At 42.8% G+C, this 17305-nt stretch overlaps 1 protein-coding gene across 1 annotated transcript; it reads left to right on the plus strand.

Annotated features, from left to right (window-relative positions):
- Nucleotides 1-7337: 7337 nt before the first annotated feature.
- Nucleotides 7338-13268, plus strand: LOC110687192. Its single transcript, XM_021863807.1, has 10 exons — nt 7338-7949; nt 7992-8060; nt 8160-8222; nt 8316-8409; nt 8971-9422; nt 9519-9718; nt 9869-10530; nt 10820-10963; nt 12623-13061; nt 13169-13268. The coding sequence occupies exons 1-10, from the start codon at nt 7338-7340 to the stop codon at nt 13266-13268; spliced, it is 2835 nt and encodes a 944-aa protein (XP_021719499.1).
- The last annotated feature ends 4037 nt before the right edge of the window (nt 13269-17305 follow it).

Genomic DNA, 17305 nt, shown 5'->3' on the forward strand with positions numbered 1-17305 from the left:
TGTTTAAAACAGGCGGACGACTCAAACCTTTTAGGTTCCATACCAAATTTGAAGGAGTGACTATGAGTTAACTTTGGAGTTACTCAGTCGCCGTCACTTTGTTTGAGAAGTAGAGGTACCAGGCGGCGTAGGCCGGCTAGACCCCTTGATTCGCCAATGTTTGTTGGCTATTAACTCAATAGGTACCCCCTGCATTTATCCCAAGTAATACAGGCGGTCATCTGACTCAGATGTCAACTGCTACCACTGGTTTGGTTAGTGATAGAGTTATCCTTGTCTCAAAAACGGCTACGTGGTTGCCCTTTGGGACAGTCGTATAGGTGCCGTGTAATTAGTTTATAGAACAATGTTCCACCCAAAAGGGAGCTGCTCTCTGCGACGAATTTCATCCGGAGGGATGCCGTCGGACGCCTGCTATGATGTTGGGACAGGTCGAATTAGTTTTTTAGTTTTGATCAGGTGGATTGGCGCCTGGTCTGATCATTCGGCCGATGGCCTTGGTAAGTTCTTGGTGAACGTAGGTGCTAAGTAAAAGAAGGGTAGCCGCCTGTAAGGTACAGGATCGGCCAGGCCCTTATCTTTTTAGCTAAGTATTGTGAGTAAAATACTCGATGGAGAGTAGCCGACTGTAAAGGAACAGACGGCATGCCCCTCTAAAGATAGTGAAACTCAATGGAGAGTAGCCGACTGTAAAGGTACAGACGGCATGCCCCTCGTAATACAATATTGAATAGTAAGTGCAAACTTTATTAAGTAGCTCTTTACTTTACATCATTCAGAAGAAATATTTTTTAAGGTTATCTACATTCCAGGTTCGAGGCAACGGTTGTCCGTCTGGTGTTTCCAGACGGTAGGTACCGTCCCTGACTTCCGCATAGATTCGGTAGGGTCCTTCCCAGTTGGGAGTTAGTTTTCCAGACTCATTGGCCCTACCAACTGCTTCCATTTTTCTAAGTACAAAGTCCCCTACTTTGAGTGGACGCCTGTGTACTTTCTTGTTGTATGATCTAGTCATTCTTAGGCGATAGATCTCATGGCGCAAAACAGCATTGCCCCTTTTTTCAGGAAGTGAGTCTAATGCCAGGCGCATAGCTTCCCAGTTTGCCTCTTCATCATATAGCATTACTCGAAGAGTCGGCTCGTAGTGTTCTATTGGAAGAACAGCTTCTGCACCATAAGTTAGGAGGAAGGGAGTTTCTCCAGTCGCCCCTTTTTCAGTCGTCCTAATGGCCCAAAGAACATGTGGTAGTTCATCTGCCCATAGGCCGCCTGCTCGTTCAATCTTTTTCTTGAGACCGTCTGAGATGATTTTATTAAAGGCTTCTACCTGGCCGTTTGCTTGTGGACGGCCGACAGATGCAAAGTAATGTGCAATTCCTTGGTCTCCCAACCAGCTTTTGAGAACAGGCGTCTCAAATTGGGGGCCATTATCAAAAACCATAGACATGGGAACCCCGAACCGAGTGATGACGTTTTTCCAAATGAATGAAATTACATCTTTCGTCTTGATTCCCTTTACAGCCTCCGCCTCTACCCATTTAGTGAAGTAGTCAACGGCAACAAGTATGTACCTTCTGTCGCCTGTAGCAGGCGTATATGGCCCCAGAATGTCCATGCCCCACTTAGCAAACGGTAGTGGGCTGTGAATGGTAGTGAGGTCAGTAGCCGGACGGTGAATTAATTTGCCAAACCTTTGGCACTTGTCACATTTTTTCACCATCTCCATTGCATCTGCTTCCAAAGTAGGCCAAAAGTAACCCTGCCGCCTTGTCCTTTGAGCAAGCATCCTACCACCTATGTGGGAAGCACAGAAACCAGAGTGAAGATCATCTAGTATCTCTCGTCCCTTTTCAGGAGTAACACACTTTAAGAAGGGTTGAAGGTGCCCCCTCTTGTGAAGTTCTCCCTGTATAATTTCAAAACAGGAGGCTCGTTTTTTCAGTGCTGCCGCCTGTTGAGGATCATCCGGCAGTGTACCGTTTGTCAGATATGCCCTGATTGAATCCATCCAGGTTGAGCTTCTGTCTAGAATTCCAATAGGATTTTCCTCGATGCTTCTCTTCTCCATTACTTCCCAAAACACAGTCCGAGGAGTATCGGAGGAGGCGGATGATGCTAATTTCGAAAGTGCATCTGCCTGGTTGTTTTCTGATCTCGGCACTTGGATCAGATGGAAATCCTCAAGGGAGCCGACTGCTTGTCGGACCGCCTGTAAATACTTGATCATGGCCGGATGTGTTGCTTCGTATTCGCCATTGTACTGACTCACTATCAGTTGTGAATCAGAACAGGCGTCTATTTTCCTTGCCCCTGCCGCCTTACACATGCGGATCCCGGCTAGTAAAGCTTCATATTCTGCCTCATTGTTTGAAGCCTGGAAACTGAAGCGTAGAGCATACTCGAACCTGTCGCCCTCTAGAGATTGACATACGACGCCTGCTCCACAACCGTTTGAAGTGGAGCTTCCGTCCACATATACCTTCCAGACTTGGTCTGGAACTTGAGAGTCAGGAGGACGAGTCATCTCTACAATAAAGTCAGCAAAGGCTTGCCCCTTCACTGCTTTTCTAGGCTCGAAAGTAACTTCGAGACTCTACATTTCTATGGCCCATTTGATCATTCGTCCGGAGGACTCCATGGTGGTAAGGGGCCGCTTGATCGGTTGGTCGGTATACACGACGACTGCATGTGCCAGAAAGTAGGGCTTCAATTTTTTAACAGCCATGAAGAGTGCAAGACCAAATTTCTCCACTAGGGGATACCTCAACTCGGCATTTTTCAGTACGTGACTGACAAAGTAGACCGGAAGTTGACAGCCGTCCCTTTCAGCAAGGAGCACCGCGCTTAACGCATGATCAGAGACGGCCAGGTACATGTACAGATTTTCTTTGGGCAAAGGGCTGACCAGCCTCGGCAAGGAATGCAAGTGAACCTTTAATTTCTGGAAGGCGGCCTCAGCATCCGGCCCCCATTCAAACCTTGCTTTTTTCTTAATTGCCTGGAAAAAGTATAGGCATTTGTCGCCTGATCGGCTTAGGAATCTTCCCAAGGCCGCCAGACAGCCTGTTAACTTCTGAACCTCTCGAACGGTACGAGGCGACTGCATGTCAATGACCGCCTGTACCTTCTCGGGGTTCGCCTCTATTCCTCTCTGGTTGATAAGGAATCCGAGAAATTTCCCAGACTCAACTCCAAATACACATTTCTTGGGATTGAGCATGACATGGTGCCGCCTGAGTGTGGCGAAAGTCTCTCGGAGGTCCGTCAGATGATCTTTCTGAAGTTTAGTCTTGACAATCATATCATCAATGTATGCCTCGACGTTTCTCCCAATCTGATCAAAGAACACTGTGTTTATCATTCGTTGGAAGGTAGCCGGAGCATTCTTAAGACCAAACGGCATGACCGTGTAACAGTATAATCCCTGATCAGTGACGAAGGCCGTCTTCTCCTGATCTTTCTTCCACAAAGGAATTTGATGAAAACCAGAATAGGCGTCCATAAAACTCATCAAGGCATGGCCGGCTGTTGAGTCGACCAGGTTATCAATTTTAGGCAGAGGGTAACTGTCTTTGGGGCACGCCTTGTTCAAGTCTGTGTAGTCTACACACATTCGCCAGGTGCCATTCGGCTTTTTAACAAGTACCACATTTGCAACCCAATCTGGGAAGTAACATTGCCGAATGAACCCTGCATCAAGTAATTTTTTGACTTCGGCGGCTGCCGCCTGACCTCTTTCTTCACCATGGTTCCGTTTCTTTTGTCGTACCGGCTTCTTTTTCGGATCCACAGCGAGTTTGTGTACTGCCAGATCAGGACTAATGCCTGGCATTTCATGGACTTCAAATGCAAAGATGTCCTTGTATTCTTTCAACAAGTTGTGAAAGTCGGCACCAAGGTTTCTTAGAGCAGCCGTCCCTACTTTGACTGTTCGGTCAGGATGGGAGTCGTCTAATATCAGGTCCGCATGCTCACCAGCCGGCTGAGGGCGGAACTCATCCGGCCGGTCCTCTGCCAATGATTGCTATTTTCTTGCTTTTCTTGCGGACTCAGTCTGGAGTGCCTTTCTCTTTTTGTCGCCTGTTTCTTGAACAGGCGCACTTACCTTGACATTGCCAAGGTCTGTTTTTTCTCCACTTGACCCAGTGGCCATAACAGTGGGCTTGACATCCGAGAGATAGCACTCTCGGGCCATCCTCTGATCTCCCCTAAGGGAGCCGACTGTTCCATTGTCCCTTTCAAACTTAAGCAGCATAAGTGACGGGATTATAACAGCCTTGGAATTATTCAGGGTTGGTCGACCCAGAATCATGTTGTAGGCAGAGAGTTCCTCTACCACTAGGAACCGGACTACCATGTGTCGTCCTTCCCCTTTTTCGCCCAGGCGGATGGGTAGATCTACTCGTCCCAGTGGGTGGACGACTCCTCCCCCAAACCCTATTAAAGGGTGGGAGGCCGGATGTATGCAGTCCGTCTGATATTTCAGTTTTGATAGACATTTGCTGCTGATGAGATCTGAAGAGCTCCCGGTATCTATGAGGATTCGGCCAACTCTCTGGTTGGCCACTTTACATTCAATAACGAGAGGGTCGTCATGCGGCCCCCTTATTCCTCCTAGATCCTCTTCAGTGATGACAATCTCAGGAAATGTATATTTGGACGGTCGTTCTTGGTGAACGGAATTTACATCTAACCGCCTTATATTATCTTTGTTGCCCCTAATAGTGGGGCCGCCTCCTGAGAAGCCGCCTGCAATGGTGTAGACGACTGCATCATCTGTATCAGAACTGTCGGCCTGCTGATTCTTTTTGGCCGACTGCTTTTTTGAGGAAGTGTTTCCCGCAGATTTCTTGACATAAGTGTCAAGATCACCTTGATCAGCCAATCGGTCTAGGTACCGCATGAGACTGATGCAGTCATTGGTGTGATGACCAATGTCATCATGATAAGCACAGATTTTGTCTTGGTTCCGGTTGCTCGCAGAACCCTTCATGGGGAGCGGCTTCTCAATTGAGAGCCGTTCCTTTATTTCTTTTAGGATAAACTGGTTATCCTTGTTAAACACATATTTTGGGGAGTATGGTTTGAATTCTTTTTTCTTTTTCTGGGCCGGCTGTTTAGAGGAATCAGCCGCCCAGACCCCTTTTCTTTTTTCATCCTTGTTGGACGACTGTTTCTGTCGTCCCTCTCTATTGTCGAACCTCTTCCCGTCCGACTGTTTCATCGTACACAGATCAGTCGCCTGTATATAGGCTTCTGCTTCAATCAAGGCCTCTTGAAGAGTCGCCACCCTTTTTCGAACTAAATCAAATTTGAAGGTAGACCCGTCTTTGAGACCTCTAAAAAAGTCAGTATAAGCTACCTCATCCGGTAACCCTTGAATCTGTATTCTCATCAGGTTGAACCGCCTGATGTAGGAACGAAGCCCCTCCTTTTCACCCTGCTGAATTGTTCCCAAATCAAGGGTCGTTTTCTTCGCAGGGATGTTCATTGCGAAGTTGGAGGCAAATAAGTAAGCAAGCGTCCTGAAGCTGTTTACACAACCAGTCGGCAGGTTGCCGAACCATTGCTGTGCAATTCCCTTGAGAGTCGCTGGGAAACACTTGCACCAAGTGGGATCATCCAACCCTTGAAGGTACATCAGGTTGGTGAATGCCATCAGATGGTCTTCCGGGTTAGTAGTGCCATCATAGGCGCCTACTAAAACATTTTTTACTTTGGCCGGCTGAGCGGCTTCAGTAATTTCCTTGGAGAAGGCCGACGGCTGTTCACCAAGTCTAAGCAGCCGTAGCTGCCAGTCCATAGGTTGGACGTTTTTTGCTGCAGGTCCACCAAATGGAGGTGGCTGCATAAAATACTGTTGTTGCGGCACAAATGGTAAGTTTGGTACCGCCTGGGCACTATGAAAGTCGGACTGACGGGAGGTGCCGCCTGACTGACTCTCATGGTACGACTGAGTTGGCCTCATCGAGGCGTTTCGCAAACTGTCCTGAAAATTTGAAGTAGAAGCCGACTCTGATAATCGGTCACTCTTCTTCTGCTCTAGCAGGTGCCGAGCATCTGTGAACGTTTGCTTTGACCCGTCCGCCTGAATATGACGAACCGGTTTCCTATTTCCCGTAGGGTAACGGAATTTTGTGAAATCAAGAGCAGACGGTTCCCGCTTCTTGGATTTAGGATGGGGAGTCGCCTCTCGCCCTTGAACTGGCTTCCTCCTCAGTGAAGTGGAAGGTTTCTTGGCCGACTGCTCTTTGACTGAAGCAGGCGGTTTTTTGTTGATCAACTCTTGGATCTCTCCCTTGAAGTCCCTCATGAAGGTCATGAGTTCGTTCCTTGTGATGGGAGCAGACCCATCAGTCGGCTGTTGCCGAGCAAGCGGTGCGCCTGCTGGCTCGCTTCCTGTTTGAAGATACTCCCGTTCCCTTATTTCAGTATGACGGGTACGGCGGGCCCTTAGGGTCCCGTCTGGAGCTGTATGAGTTTCAACTTCAAATTCACTTTCGGTATCATGGTCCGACTGAACTTGAGGGTCGTCTAGGGGACGCCTCTCTTCTGGAGTCGGTACAGACTTGGATGCCATCTCTGAAGTACTCTCCCCACAGACGGCGCCAAATGTTTCGGGGTTTTCTGATGTCCTGCGGGAGAGTTACAATTCCGAGACTGGAACCGGACGTCTGTACCTGCAAGATAACGGAGACTCCTGAGAGCTCCGCCTCCAACGGTCAAGTTAGTACCTGATTAAGGAGTAATCAATACAGAAAGTAAAGTAATGAGATCTCTCTAGGTGAGAGTGCTTAGTGTTGGTAATCTGCGTCGTTAGCGAGATTAGCCGGTTGTTAATAAGTCTGTTCTTCTCTGCTTGATCTCTTAATTATTCGGTTGTTTTTTTGTTGTTTTTTGATTAATGAGGATTAATCGAGTATTTATAGCCTTGGGAAGCGTGCAACTCTCTAGGTTTAAGGTAAACCTAGGGCTGATCGGGCCTCTAGACTGAAATGGGCCTTGATGGCCGGTTGTCCCACTTGGCATGGGTGGACACGTGGCGTGTCTTAAGTGGTCCGTGGAGGACGTATCTGTGACTGACACGTGGCAAGCTCCTGTTGGCCTTCGTGAAGGACACGTGGCGGAACCTGGTTGGTCCACTTGTCAGACGGTGATTGGTGGATAAAAATCCCCTAATCAAAGGGAAACCTGTTATCAAACTACCATTCCCCAACAGACATTTAAAGACAAAGTTGGACAAGCAGTTTGGTAAGTTTTTGGAGGTAGTGAAAAATTTGCAGGTAATTGTCCCTTTCACAGAATTAATTACACAAGTTCCTGCATATGCTAAATTTATGAAAGATTTTCTGACTAGTAAAAGGGCTTTTAATGAGGTAGAGACTGTAGATTTCACTAAAGAATGTAGTGCTTTACTACAAAATAAATCTCCACCAAAATTAAAGGACCCTGGAAGTTTTTCTATACCTTGTCATATTGGTAATGTCTTCATAGATAAAGCTTTATGTGATTTGGGTGCCAGTGTTAGTGTCATGCCATCGTCTATTTGTGCAAAACTTAATATGGGTGACTTAAAAGTGACTAACATTACCCTACAAATGGCAGATCGTTCTGTTAAATATCCCTTAGGTATTTTAGAGGACGTTCCTGTTAGAGTGGGAAAATTTTATATCCCCGTTGATTTTGTAGTTTTGGACATGGCTGAGGATACGCAAATTCCTATAATTTTAGGGAGACCTTTTCTCCACACTGCAGGAGCTATTATTGATGTGAAAAATGGAAAACTAACCCTTTCTGTAGGAGATGATAATATTACTTTTAATTTAGGGAAGGTTTTAAAAGGTCCTATGATTAAGGAAGATTGCTCTAGTATTGAAGTTATTGATGTGATTGACATTATTTGTGAAGATAGCTTACCACAGGTTCTTGCAAGAGATCCCTTGGAGGAAGTACTTTGTGGTGATTTTACTACAGGTGATGCTGACATATAGAGCAAAGAAGTGGATTCTATAGAGGCAGCTCTCTCCCTTGAAGAGCTTGGCCCTAAAGAAAATTTGAAGGTAGAAAAATTGGTTCAGGAATAAAAACCTGCAGAGGTAAAGAAACCTGAATTAAAACCTCTTCCTTCTCATTTAAAATATGTTTTTCTTGATGAGCAGGAATTACACCCAGTGATCATCAGTACTGCACTTGATGAACCACAGATTTCCCAACTCTTAACGGTTTTTAGAACTCACAAAAGGGCAATCGGGTACAGTATTGATGATCTGAAGGGTATTAGCCCTGATTTTTGTATGCACAGGATACACTTATAGGAGAACCACAAGCCATGTATTCAACCTCAGAGAAGGTTGAATCCTAATATGCAAGAAGTAGTTAAGAAAGAGGTGATGAAATTACTTGATGCAGGTATTATTTATCCTATTTTTGATTCAAAGTGGGTTAGTCCTGTGCAGGTAGTACCTAAGAAGGGTGGGATGACAGTAATAAAAAATGATAAGAATGAATTAATTCCCACTAGAACTGTGACAGGGTGGCGTATGTGTATTGATTATCGTAGATTAAATATAGCCACTAAGAAGGATCATTTTCCCCTACCCTTCATTGACCAAATGCTTGAAAGGTTGGCCAATCATAAGTTCTTTTGCTATGTAGATGGGTACTCTGGATTTTTCCAAATTCCAATTCACCCTGATGATCAGGAAAAGACTACATTTACTTGTCCCTATGGTACTTTTGCATATCGCAGGATGCCATTTGGCTTATGTAATGCCCCTGCCACTTTTCAACGTTGCATGATGAGTATTTTTTCTGAATTCATAGAGTCTATCATGGAAGTTTTTATGGATGATTTTAGTGTGTATGGTTCTTCATTTGATGCATGCTTAATTAATCTCACTAAAATATTGAAAAGATGTGAAGAATGCAATTTGGTTTTGAATTGGGAAAAATGTCACTTTATGGTGACAGAGGGAGTAGTTCTTGGTCATATCGTATCTGATAAAGGTATACAAGTTGATAAAACTAAGATTTCTATGATTGAGCAATTGCCTCCACCAGTTAATGTTAAGGGGGTTAGAAGTTTCTTAGGCCATGCGGGATTTTATCGCCGTTTCATCAAAGATTTTTCTAAAATTGCTAAACCACTAACTCAGCTTTTGTTGAAGGATGCCCCTTTTGATTTTACTAATGAGTGTCTTGAGTCTTTTAACAGGATTAAGCAAGCTCTAATATCAGCACCTATCATATGTGCTCCCGATTGGAATTTACCTTTTGAGATTATGTGTGATGCTAGTGATTTTGCAGTTGGAGCCGTGTTAGGACAAAGAAAGAACAAAGTTCTACATGTTGTTTATTATGCTAGTAAAACTTTGGATGAAGCCCAAGTCAATTATGCTACCACAGAGAAGGAGTTTCTTGCTGTCATATATGCTTTAGAAAAATTTAGATCATATCTAGTTGGTTCTAAAATAATTGTTTTTACTGATCATGAAGCTCTGAAATATCTGATTGCTAAGGCAGAAACAAAGCCTAGGCTTCTCCGTTGGGTTCTCTTGCTCCAAGACTTTGATGTGGAAATTAAAGATAAAAAGGGAGCAGAGAATGTTGTAGCAGATCACTTGTCTAGGATCAGATATGATGGTGGTAAATATTCTCTCCCTATAGACGATTCCTTTCCTGATGATCACTTGTTCTCAGTTGTAGAGCAACACCCTTGGTATGCAGATTATGCTAATTTTTTAGTGGGTGCTACTCTACCTCCTGACTTGTCCTATCAACAGAAAAAGAAATTCCTTTATGATGTTAAACATTATTTTTGGGATGATCCTTTTTTGTTTAGAGAGTGTGCAGATGGTTTGTTTCGCAGGTGTGTTCCCGAATGGGAAGTCCACGGAGTACTCACTAGCTGCCACAATTCCCCCTATGGTGGACATCATGGCCCTGCTAAGATAGTCGCCAAGATAAACGAGTCAGGATTTTATTGGCCTACCATGTTCAAGGATGCTCAGGCCTTTGTCATAGCTTGTGATTCCTGCCAGAGGACTGGAAACATCTCGCGGCGGCATGAGATGCCCCAAACAAGTATCTTAGAAGTTGAAATTTTTGATGTTTGGGGTATTGATTATATGGGTCCCTTTCCCTCCTCAAAAGGGAATCGTTATATACTTGTTGTCGTTGATTATGTCTCTAAGTGGGTAGAAGTCGTTGCCACACCAACCAATGATTCCAAAGTGGTTCACAAATTATTTAAGAAAATCATCTTTCCTAGATTTGGAGTCCCTAGAGCCGTAATTAGTGATGGAGGATCTCACTTTCATGAGAGGAAGTTAGACACCCTTCTGAAAAAGTACGGAGTATACCATAGAACAGATTTAGCCTACCATCCCCAAACTAGTGGGCAAGTAGAGGTTTCAAACCGTGAAATTAAAGCTATTCTGCAGAAAGTGGTAGCAAAGTCTAGGAAGGATTGGAGTGATAAGTTAGATGACACCCTTTGGGCATATAGAACTGCATTTAAGACCCCTATTGGTACTTCTCCCTATAAACTAGTGTACGGAAAAGCATGTCACCTTCTAGTGGAATTAGAGTACAAAGATTATTGGGCAATCAAAGAGCTTAATTTAGATGCTAAGTTAGCAGGAGAGAAAAAGGTTACTTCAACTTAACCAGTTAGATGAGTTTAGGTTGCAGGCCTATGATAGCGCACGTGTCTATAAGGAGAAAACCAAGAAATGGCATGACAAGATGATCCTTCCGAGAGAATTCAAAGAGGGTGATAAGGTTTTGTTATTTAATTCTAGACTTAAACTGTTCCCAGGAAAGTTGAAGTCAAGGTGGTCAGGTCCTTTCACTGTTAAAAGGACAAATAAATTCGGTTCTGTTGAATTATATGATGATCGTGGTGGTCTATTTAAGGTAAATGGTCAACGATTGAAATTCTATCACGACGGGGCTACGATAGGTGCAGTTGAATTACTACACCTAACTGATCCCTCCTCATCTTGATTAACATATGGTAAGATGGTCGTGCGGGACCTTGATAAACCAGCGCTTTGCTGGAGGCAACCCGTATTTTTCCTTTTTTTTTTTTTTTTTCTTTTTTTTCCTTTTATTTTTTTTATTTTTTATTTTTTTTATTTTTTTTTTCTTTTTAGAAAGGCAGAGAGAGGGAACTAACACTGTTATAGACTGTTTTGACGCAGGTTGGAGAAAAAGAGTTAGCCAAAAATAAAAAATCTAGCGAATTTTTGACGAACTAAACATTCAGCCTCGCGCCCGACCGGGCGAAAGCTCGCCTGACCGGGTGCGAGAGATTTTCGTAAACGTCAAAAAATCGCCCGACCGGGCGAAAACTCGCCCGGCCGGGCGCGAGAGTAAGTTAGTTTTTTGGCAAAAGCTCGCTCGATCGAGCGAAAGCTCGCCCGACCGGGCGCGAGAACAAACTTGGAAAACCAAATCTCGCGCCTGACTGGGCGCGAGATTAAGGGCGAGAGTTCGCCCGACCGGGCGCGCCTCTATTTTTTCGGAATCACCTTTTTTTCCCTTTCTTTTTCCTTCCTCCATTACTTTCTCTCTCTAAAACTCCATTTTTCTCTAACTTCTCTCTACTTTTTTTTTCTTCATCCTTCATCCAAATCTCAAATTTCTTCCATCATTATACTCCCCTCTTCATCCCCTACATTCCTATACTAATATTATTATTTTTGAAGGGTTCAACTATCATAATTTCGCCATGTTCAAGAGACAACGAAGTGTTCGCGTTACGGGGTCGGGCTCGGGTTCGGGCCAAGGAGTTCAGTACAATCCGGAGCTCCAACTTCTGGATTTGTGGCCAACCATTCGGATTACTACATCCGATCAGCGTGACCATTTGATAAATCTTGCCAGACGTGAGGTAATTTCTTCCCGGTGGTTACACCGCGGCACTCTTAAGAATTTAGGCTTGTATGATCATGTTAAACAATTCATGGCTGATATTGGCATGCGGAAATTTGTTGATATGTACTACCCGACATATAGGGAGTTGACATGTGAATTTCTTTCATCCCTTAATTAGCACAATCTAGGAATGGTCCAATTCTACATTTTCGATTAAACAACAGAAACATTAGTTTAAATTATGTGGAATTTGCTGAACTATTTGAACTGGATCCCTCTCCCCCTACTGAATGGAGTGAAGAGTATAAGGAAAATGATATTTATTTTTCTCTAATGGGCAAAAATTGCCCTAATTCGCAGCATGCCAATACTCTTCCATTCCATCACCCCGTCCCTAAAATTTTTCACAGATTTTCAGGGACCTGTTTTCTGGGACGTCACGAACCCCACAATGCTCAAACTAACGAATTAGCTATCGTAGGGCATTATGTTTTTGGTTATGGACGATTAAACATCGCCCGTTATATTATTCATCACCTGAGTAGGCACGCCAATGCCTGTAGCAACAATGCTAAAACCCCCATTCACATTGGCGGCCTTATCACTAGGATAGCCCTTAAAAAGGTTGGGTTCAGTGAGTCTAGGTATGCAGGGATTACTAACTGTGGGGGGGAATCTCTGATAAACCTGTCATATATGCATTTTTTAAACTGGATTTAAACCAGTCGTAACTAAGTTTCAGAGTGGTTAGTCAGAGTCGACAGGGAGTACATCCCTGTTTTCCCCCTCCCTAACCCTGAGTTGACAGCTTTTCCCCCTGGGCAAGAGTCGTATACCTACGACATTCTACTTGCTCACGCACGGGGTTTGCCCCGGCATCCACCACGTGCCTCACCTCGTCCACCATCACCTCCACAGCCTCACTATGAGGCACCACCACCTCCACCTCAGGTACCTCGACCCCGACCCACACCAGATTCCGAGACTATTTGGGATTTACAGAGTATAGGTCAGGCCATAGGCAGGGTAGAGCAGTCCCAAGGTGACCAGAGGCGGATGGTTGGCTCTATTGACCAACGGTTAGGGTATGTTGAGAGGAACCAAGGTAGAGCCCTTTATCCTATGTATGATGATTATGCTCGTCGGGGTGCTATTCCCGATAATGTTGTTTACCTTGACTGGTAACAGCCACCACCCCAGGGATATGTGGATCCCACCACCCATGGTATTTACACTGATTATTCCGCATTTGCCGGTTATGGGCAAGACTTTCCATTTGGGGGGTTAGGGGGGATGTTCACCCTAACTATTTTGGTGGCGGTTCTTCTGGTGGTGCAGGTGGAAGTGGCGGTGGGTCTGGCCAGATGGATGAAGATGGAGATGATTAGTCGCGCTGGACTAATTCCCGAGTCAATGAGGACATTGTCTGATTCTGGCTTGGGGGAGATTTTGGATGTAAGTATATTTTCTTTTCTTTATCTTTTTTTTTTTATTTTTTTTTTTTATTTTATTTTTGTGTGTGCTTTAGTATAGTTTTTATTGTTTTCTAGGGTAGAATTACTGCTTTGAAAAAAAAAATATAAAAATACGTTTTAATGGATGATAAATCATGCTTCCCTGTGCCCCATACATGAAAATTGTTTTGATTCTTGGTATATGATGATGAGTTTTGTGGATAGGTTAGCCATGATTTGATGTTTGATTGCTTTGAAACCTTAACATGAGTCAATTTTGCCCAACTGCTTGTGAATATGGTGCTTGACTAGTTGATTTGGTTAGGAATGTGTGTTAGTTCCTGGTATGTCAATGAAGTTGAGTATTGTTTTATAACTTTGAGTAATGTTTGTATGACTCATTATTATGCACAATGAGGAGGACGAAGGCATTTGTTCTTTTAGGTGGCCTTCGGATGTTTTTAGATACATTTGTTCCCTTCTTGCTACCCATGTTGTTGCTTGTGCCCTTTTATTGTTTATTAGCCACATTACAAGCCTATTTTGCCCCATTGGTTACTAGTCCCAAGCTTGGCTTGGGGGAGCTATTAGTGAGTGAGGTGAGGGAATTTGTAGTGTGCATATTTATTTGCACAGTTTTGGGTGGATTTGAGAAGTTGTTTATTTGTTCTTATTTTTTTGGATTGAAAAAAAATTGAGAAAAAGTGTTCAAAAGTTGAAAAATTCCGAGTGAGTACTGTGAAAAAAAAAAAGAGCAAAGAAAAAAAATTGTTGATGTTCAAATGTTCTATTATAGGTTTCTTGAAAAAAAATAAAAGAGGAAAAAAAAATCAGAAAAAAAAGAGTTGAAGGTTTGTTATCACTTGAGTTTTATGATGTATATATATATGAGTGAATTTGTAAGTATGATTGAAAGAAATAAGTGTTGGATGTTTGGTGAATTTTTGGTAGAGTTGAGTTGTGTTGGAGATGATTTGGTCATTATTTATTTTTGACCTTGGTTTTATTTGTTAGGATTTTGGCTCCCTTAAGTATAGCTTTACTCTCACATTTTCCCATATATTTCCTACCCTTTACCTAAGCCTTACATTACAAGCTTTGAAGACCTTCCGACCTTTGTGCATAGAGTTGTGTGAATGTGAAATTAGTTGCTTATCAATGCAAAGAATGATTTGACATATTTCAAGTCGACTATTAAGTTGAGTGCTTGCTTTTCTTAAACACACGAGTGTTGTGAGTTTGGGAGGGCACTGTTCACAATAAAGGGGTTAGAAGGAGAGCGATCGGATACATTTTATATCCGCCACATAAATGAGAGTTGAGTGTGTGAGCACTAGTCTTGAATTCTATATGCTCTTGTGGTTTGCTCTATTTGACAATTGTTAGGAAGGATGAGTAGTTAGATGAATTTGATTGGTTAATTTTAATTCATATTTGTTGGATTTGCCCTGAATCGGTAATGGTTGGTTTTGTTGATTTTTGGGGTGAAGTATGTTTTATTTATTCGTTGATGAGCTCTTTGCTTTGGGACAAGCAAAGGTTTGGCTTGGGGGAGTTTGATGTATTCATTTTATATAGTATTTTATCCCCGTCCCGTGATCATAGTTAGGAGTATTTTTGGCTCTTTAGAGCCAATCTTATTACTAATATGCGTTTTCTAGTGTTTTCGTAGTTGTGGTATTATTCTACAGGAAACTGCAGATTTGGAACACTTTCCGGCATTTAATGGAGCCACCGCGAGCATTGGAGTTGAAACGTATTTATATGATCGTGTTTAGAAGCCCAAGACCGTAATTGATGATTCTATCCGGTGATTAAGGGCTCAATGAGGAAATTTGGAGCTTGGGCAATTCGATCCAAGAAGGATGACGAATTGGGCTAAGGTAACGAGGCCCAAAGGACGAAGAAGTGTAAGCCCAAGTATCCGCCCGACCGGGCAGTGCTCGCCCTGAGGCGCGCCCGATCGGGCGAGAGGAGAAGGCCCGGGCACGCTTCGCTCGGATGCGCGCCCGACCGGGCGCGAGGAAGCTTTAGGAAGTACAAAAGGCGCGCCCGGCCGGGCGGCCCTTTGCCCGACCGGGCGGCCCTTTGCCCGACCGGGCGGCCCTTTGCCCGACCGGGCGCGTGTTTTTGAAGGGAATTTTATTTTTCTTTCTTTTGTAATTTCTATCTTTGGTTTATTTTTTAGTAGGAGTATAAATACGCTTTTTAGTGAGCAATTACGGGTCTTTTACGCTTTTATTAGTATTAGCTAGTAGAATTTTCTCAAAGATTGGATTTTTCAGTTTTCTTTAGTACTTGAGTACTTTCTCTCTGAAAACCTTTTGATCAATAAATCCCTTATTTTCCGTTAACTCTTGGTACGATTTCTTGCGTACTTTATTTTCCGCAATTTGATTAATTTGTTATTTTCATGCATTCCTTGATTACTATGATTAGTTTAGATTTAATTATGTGTGAGTAGATTTTAATTCTAGGGTTGTGGGGATCCATGAATAATACGAAGGGGTAAATTTATTATTGTTAATTATTGATGATTGATTAATTTCCTATTTGATTTAATGCTATGCAATTAGATTAGGCCTGGTTTAATTGTATGAGTTTTGCAATATTGATTCGAGATTCGAGAGATGAGAATTGATATTTAGGCTTAGTTTCAATAGGCATGTTAATCTATTAATGGTTAGGTCGAGATTCGAGAGATGAGTTTTAATACCAGTAGATTGATTATGTGATTATAATACGTAGAGACATCCCTTTATAATCCGGTTAATTTATGCATTGATAATTGATCGTATGTTTTACCCTGGAATATTATTTATTGGTGAACCTATACCCTAGAGCTTTTTATTATTGATTATTCCTTTGATTGATTTGCTTAGTTTTATTATTAGTTTAATTCATACAATTACAAATTGGTAACTAGATAATTTAGATTATAATTTTTAATTAGGAATAGAAGAACACCGTTTCCCTGTGGATTCGACCCTACTTCCCTATCTACTTTAGTTAGAGGATTTAGGAATTATTTTTTATTAGGTGATACGACTAGATCCTGTCAGTTGCATTTTCAATGTTAGTTGCATGTACGCATTATCTTTCTTAGTCTTAGTATGTATTATGATTTTATGTACCACTAGCCAGTTAAATGGTATCATTCTGTACCATTCTCGTTACCACGATACGCTTACTATGTTTTATGTACCACTGGCTTGTTAATGGTACATGGTTATGTTTCTTGTCATCAAAAACTACTTGGGGGTTCTTTGCAGGACTCATCGTCTAATGTACCACTACTGTATTAGGTGGTACACTCACAGCACTAAACCTGTTATTAGTGGGCTATAATTTTTTAGTGGTTGACAGACCTTTGTGTTAGGTACTAGTGCATATGTGCTGTTTTTACATGAAATTGAACTAGTTAAACTACATAGATCTGCATATGGAAATTTTAGCATACAGAAGCGCAAACAATGTTTTGATAACTAGTAATGAACTACGCTACTACTAACCGCAGTTGAACGAAACATCAATTAAAATTTAAAATAAACGAAAACGGCAATTACAAAAATAGTCAGCCCAAATTTTACGATCTTTATGTGTTCGCGCTCTAACACCTCTACCCGTCGAACAACGCCGCCAATGTTGGTTGGTGGACCATCCTTGATGAGGTCCGACTGAACAGCCCACTCCCAGTACCCGCAGTGGCGACATTTGTAGTACGGCCGCTTCGGATTCTTCTCCGACAATGAGATCCGAAATTCCATGAGGGTTGCGTCATCTCCCAAGCAGCTGCAAGTTTTGGCTGATACCCATGAGATGTCCGCAGATGCAAACGACCGGGAAATTGTTCGACTTCTTGTCGATGTATAGGACATGGTTGACATTGTCTGTAATTTGTGAAGAAAGTGTTTGAGAAGGACGGTCACGTTTTTGGACAAATGAATTTTTTCACTCCAAACCCAAGCATA

This window comes from Chenopodium quinoa, unplaced genomic scaffold (assembly GCF_001683475.1).
Source record: "Chenopodium quinoa cultivar QQ74 unplaced genomic scaffold, ASM168347v1, whole genome shotgun sequence".
Lineage (NCBI taxonomy): Eukaryota > Viridiplantae > Streptophyta > Magnoliopsida > Caryophyllales > Amaranthaceae > Chenopodium > Chenopodium quinoa.

Bases quoted from the DNA above. Each gene is read 5' to 3' on its own strand.
- LOC110687192 (XM_021863807.1), top strand. From the start codon at position 7,338: ATGAAAGATTTTCTGACTAGTAAAAGGGCTTTTAATGAGGTAGAGACT. The intron at 7,950-7,991 runs GTACTTTGTGGT...GCTGACATATAG, and splicing joins CAAGAGATCCCTTGGAGGAA to AGCAAAGAAGTGGATTCTAT. The intron at 10,531-10,819 runs GTACTTCTCCCT...AACTGTTCCCAG, and splicing joins TGCATTTAAGACCCCTATTG to GAAAGTTGAAGTCAAGGTGG.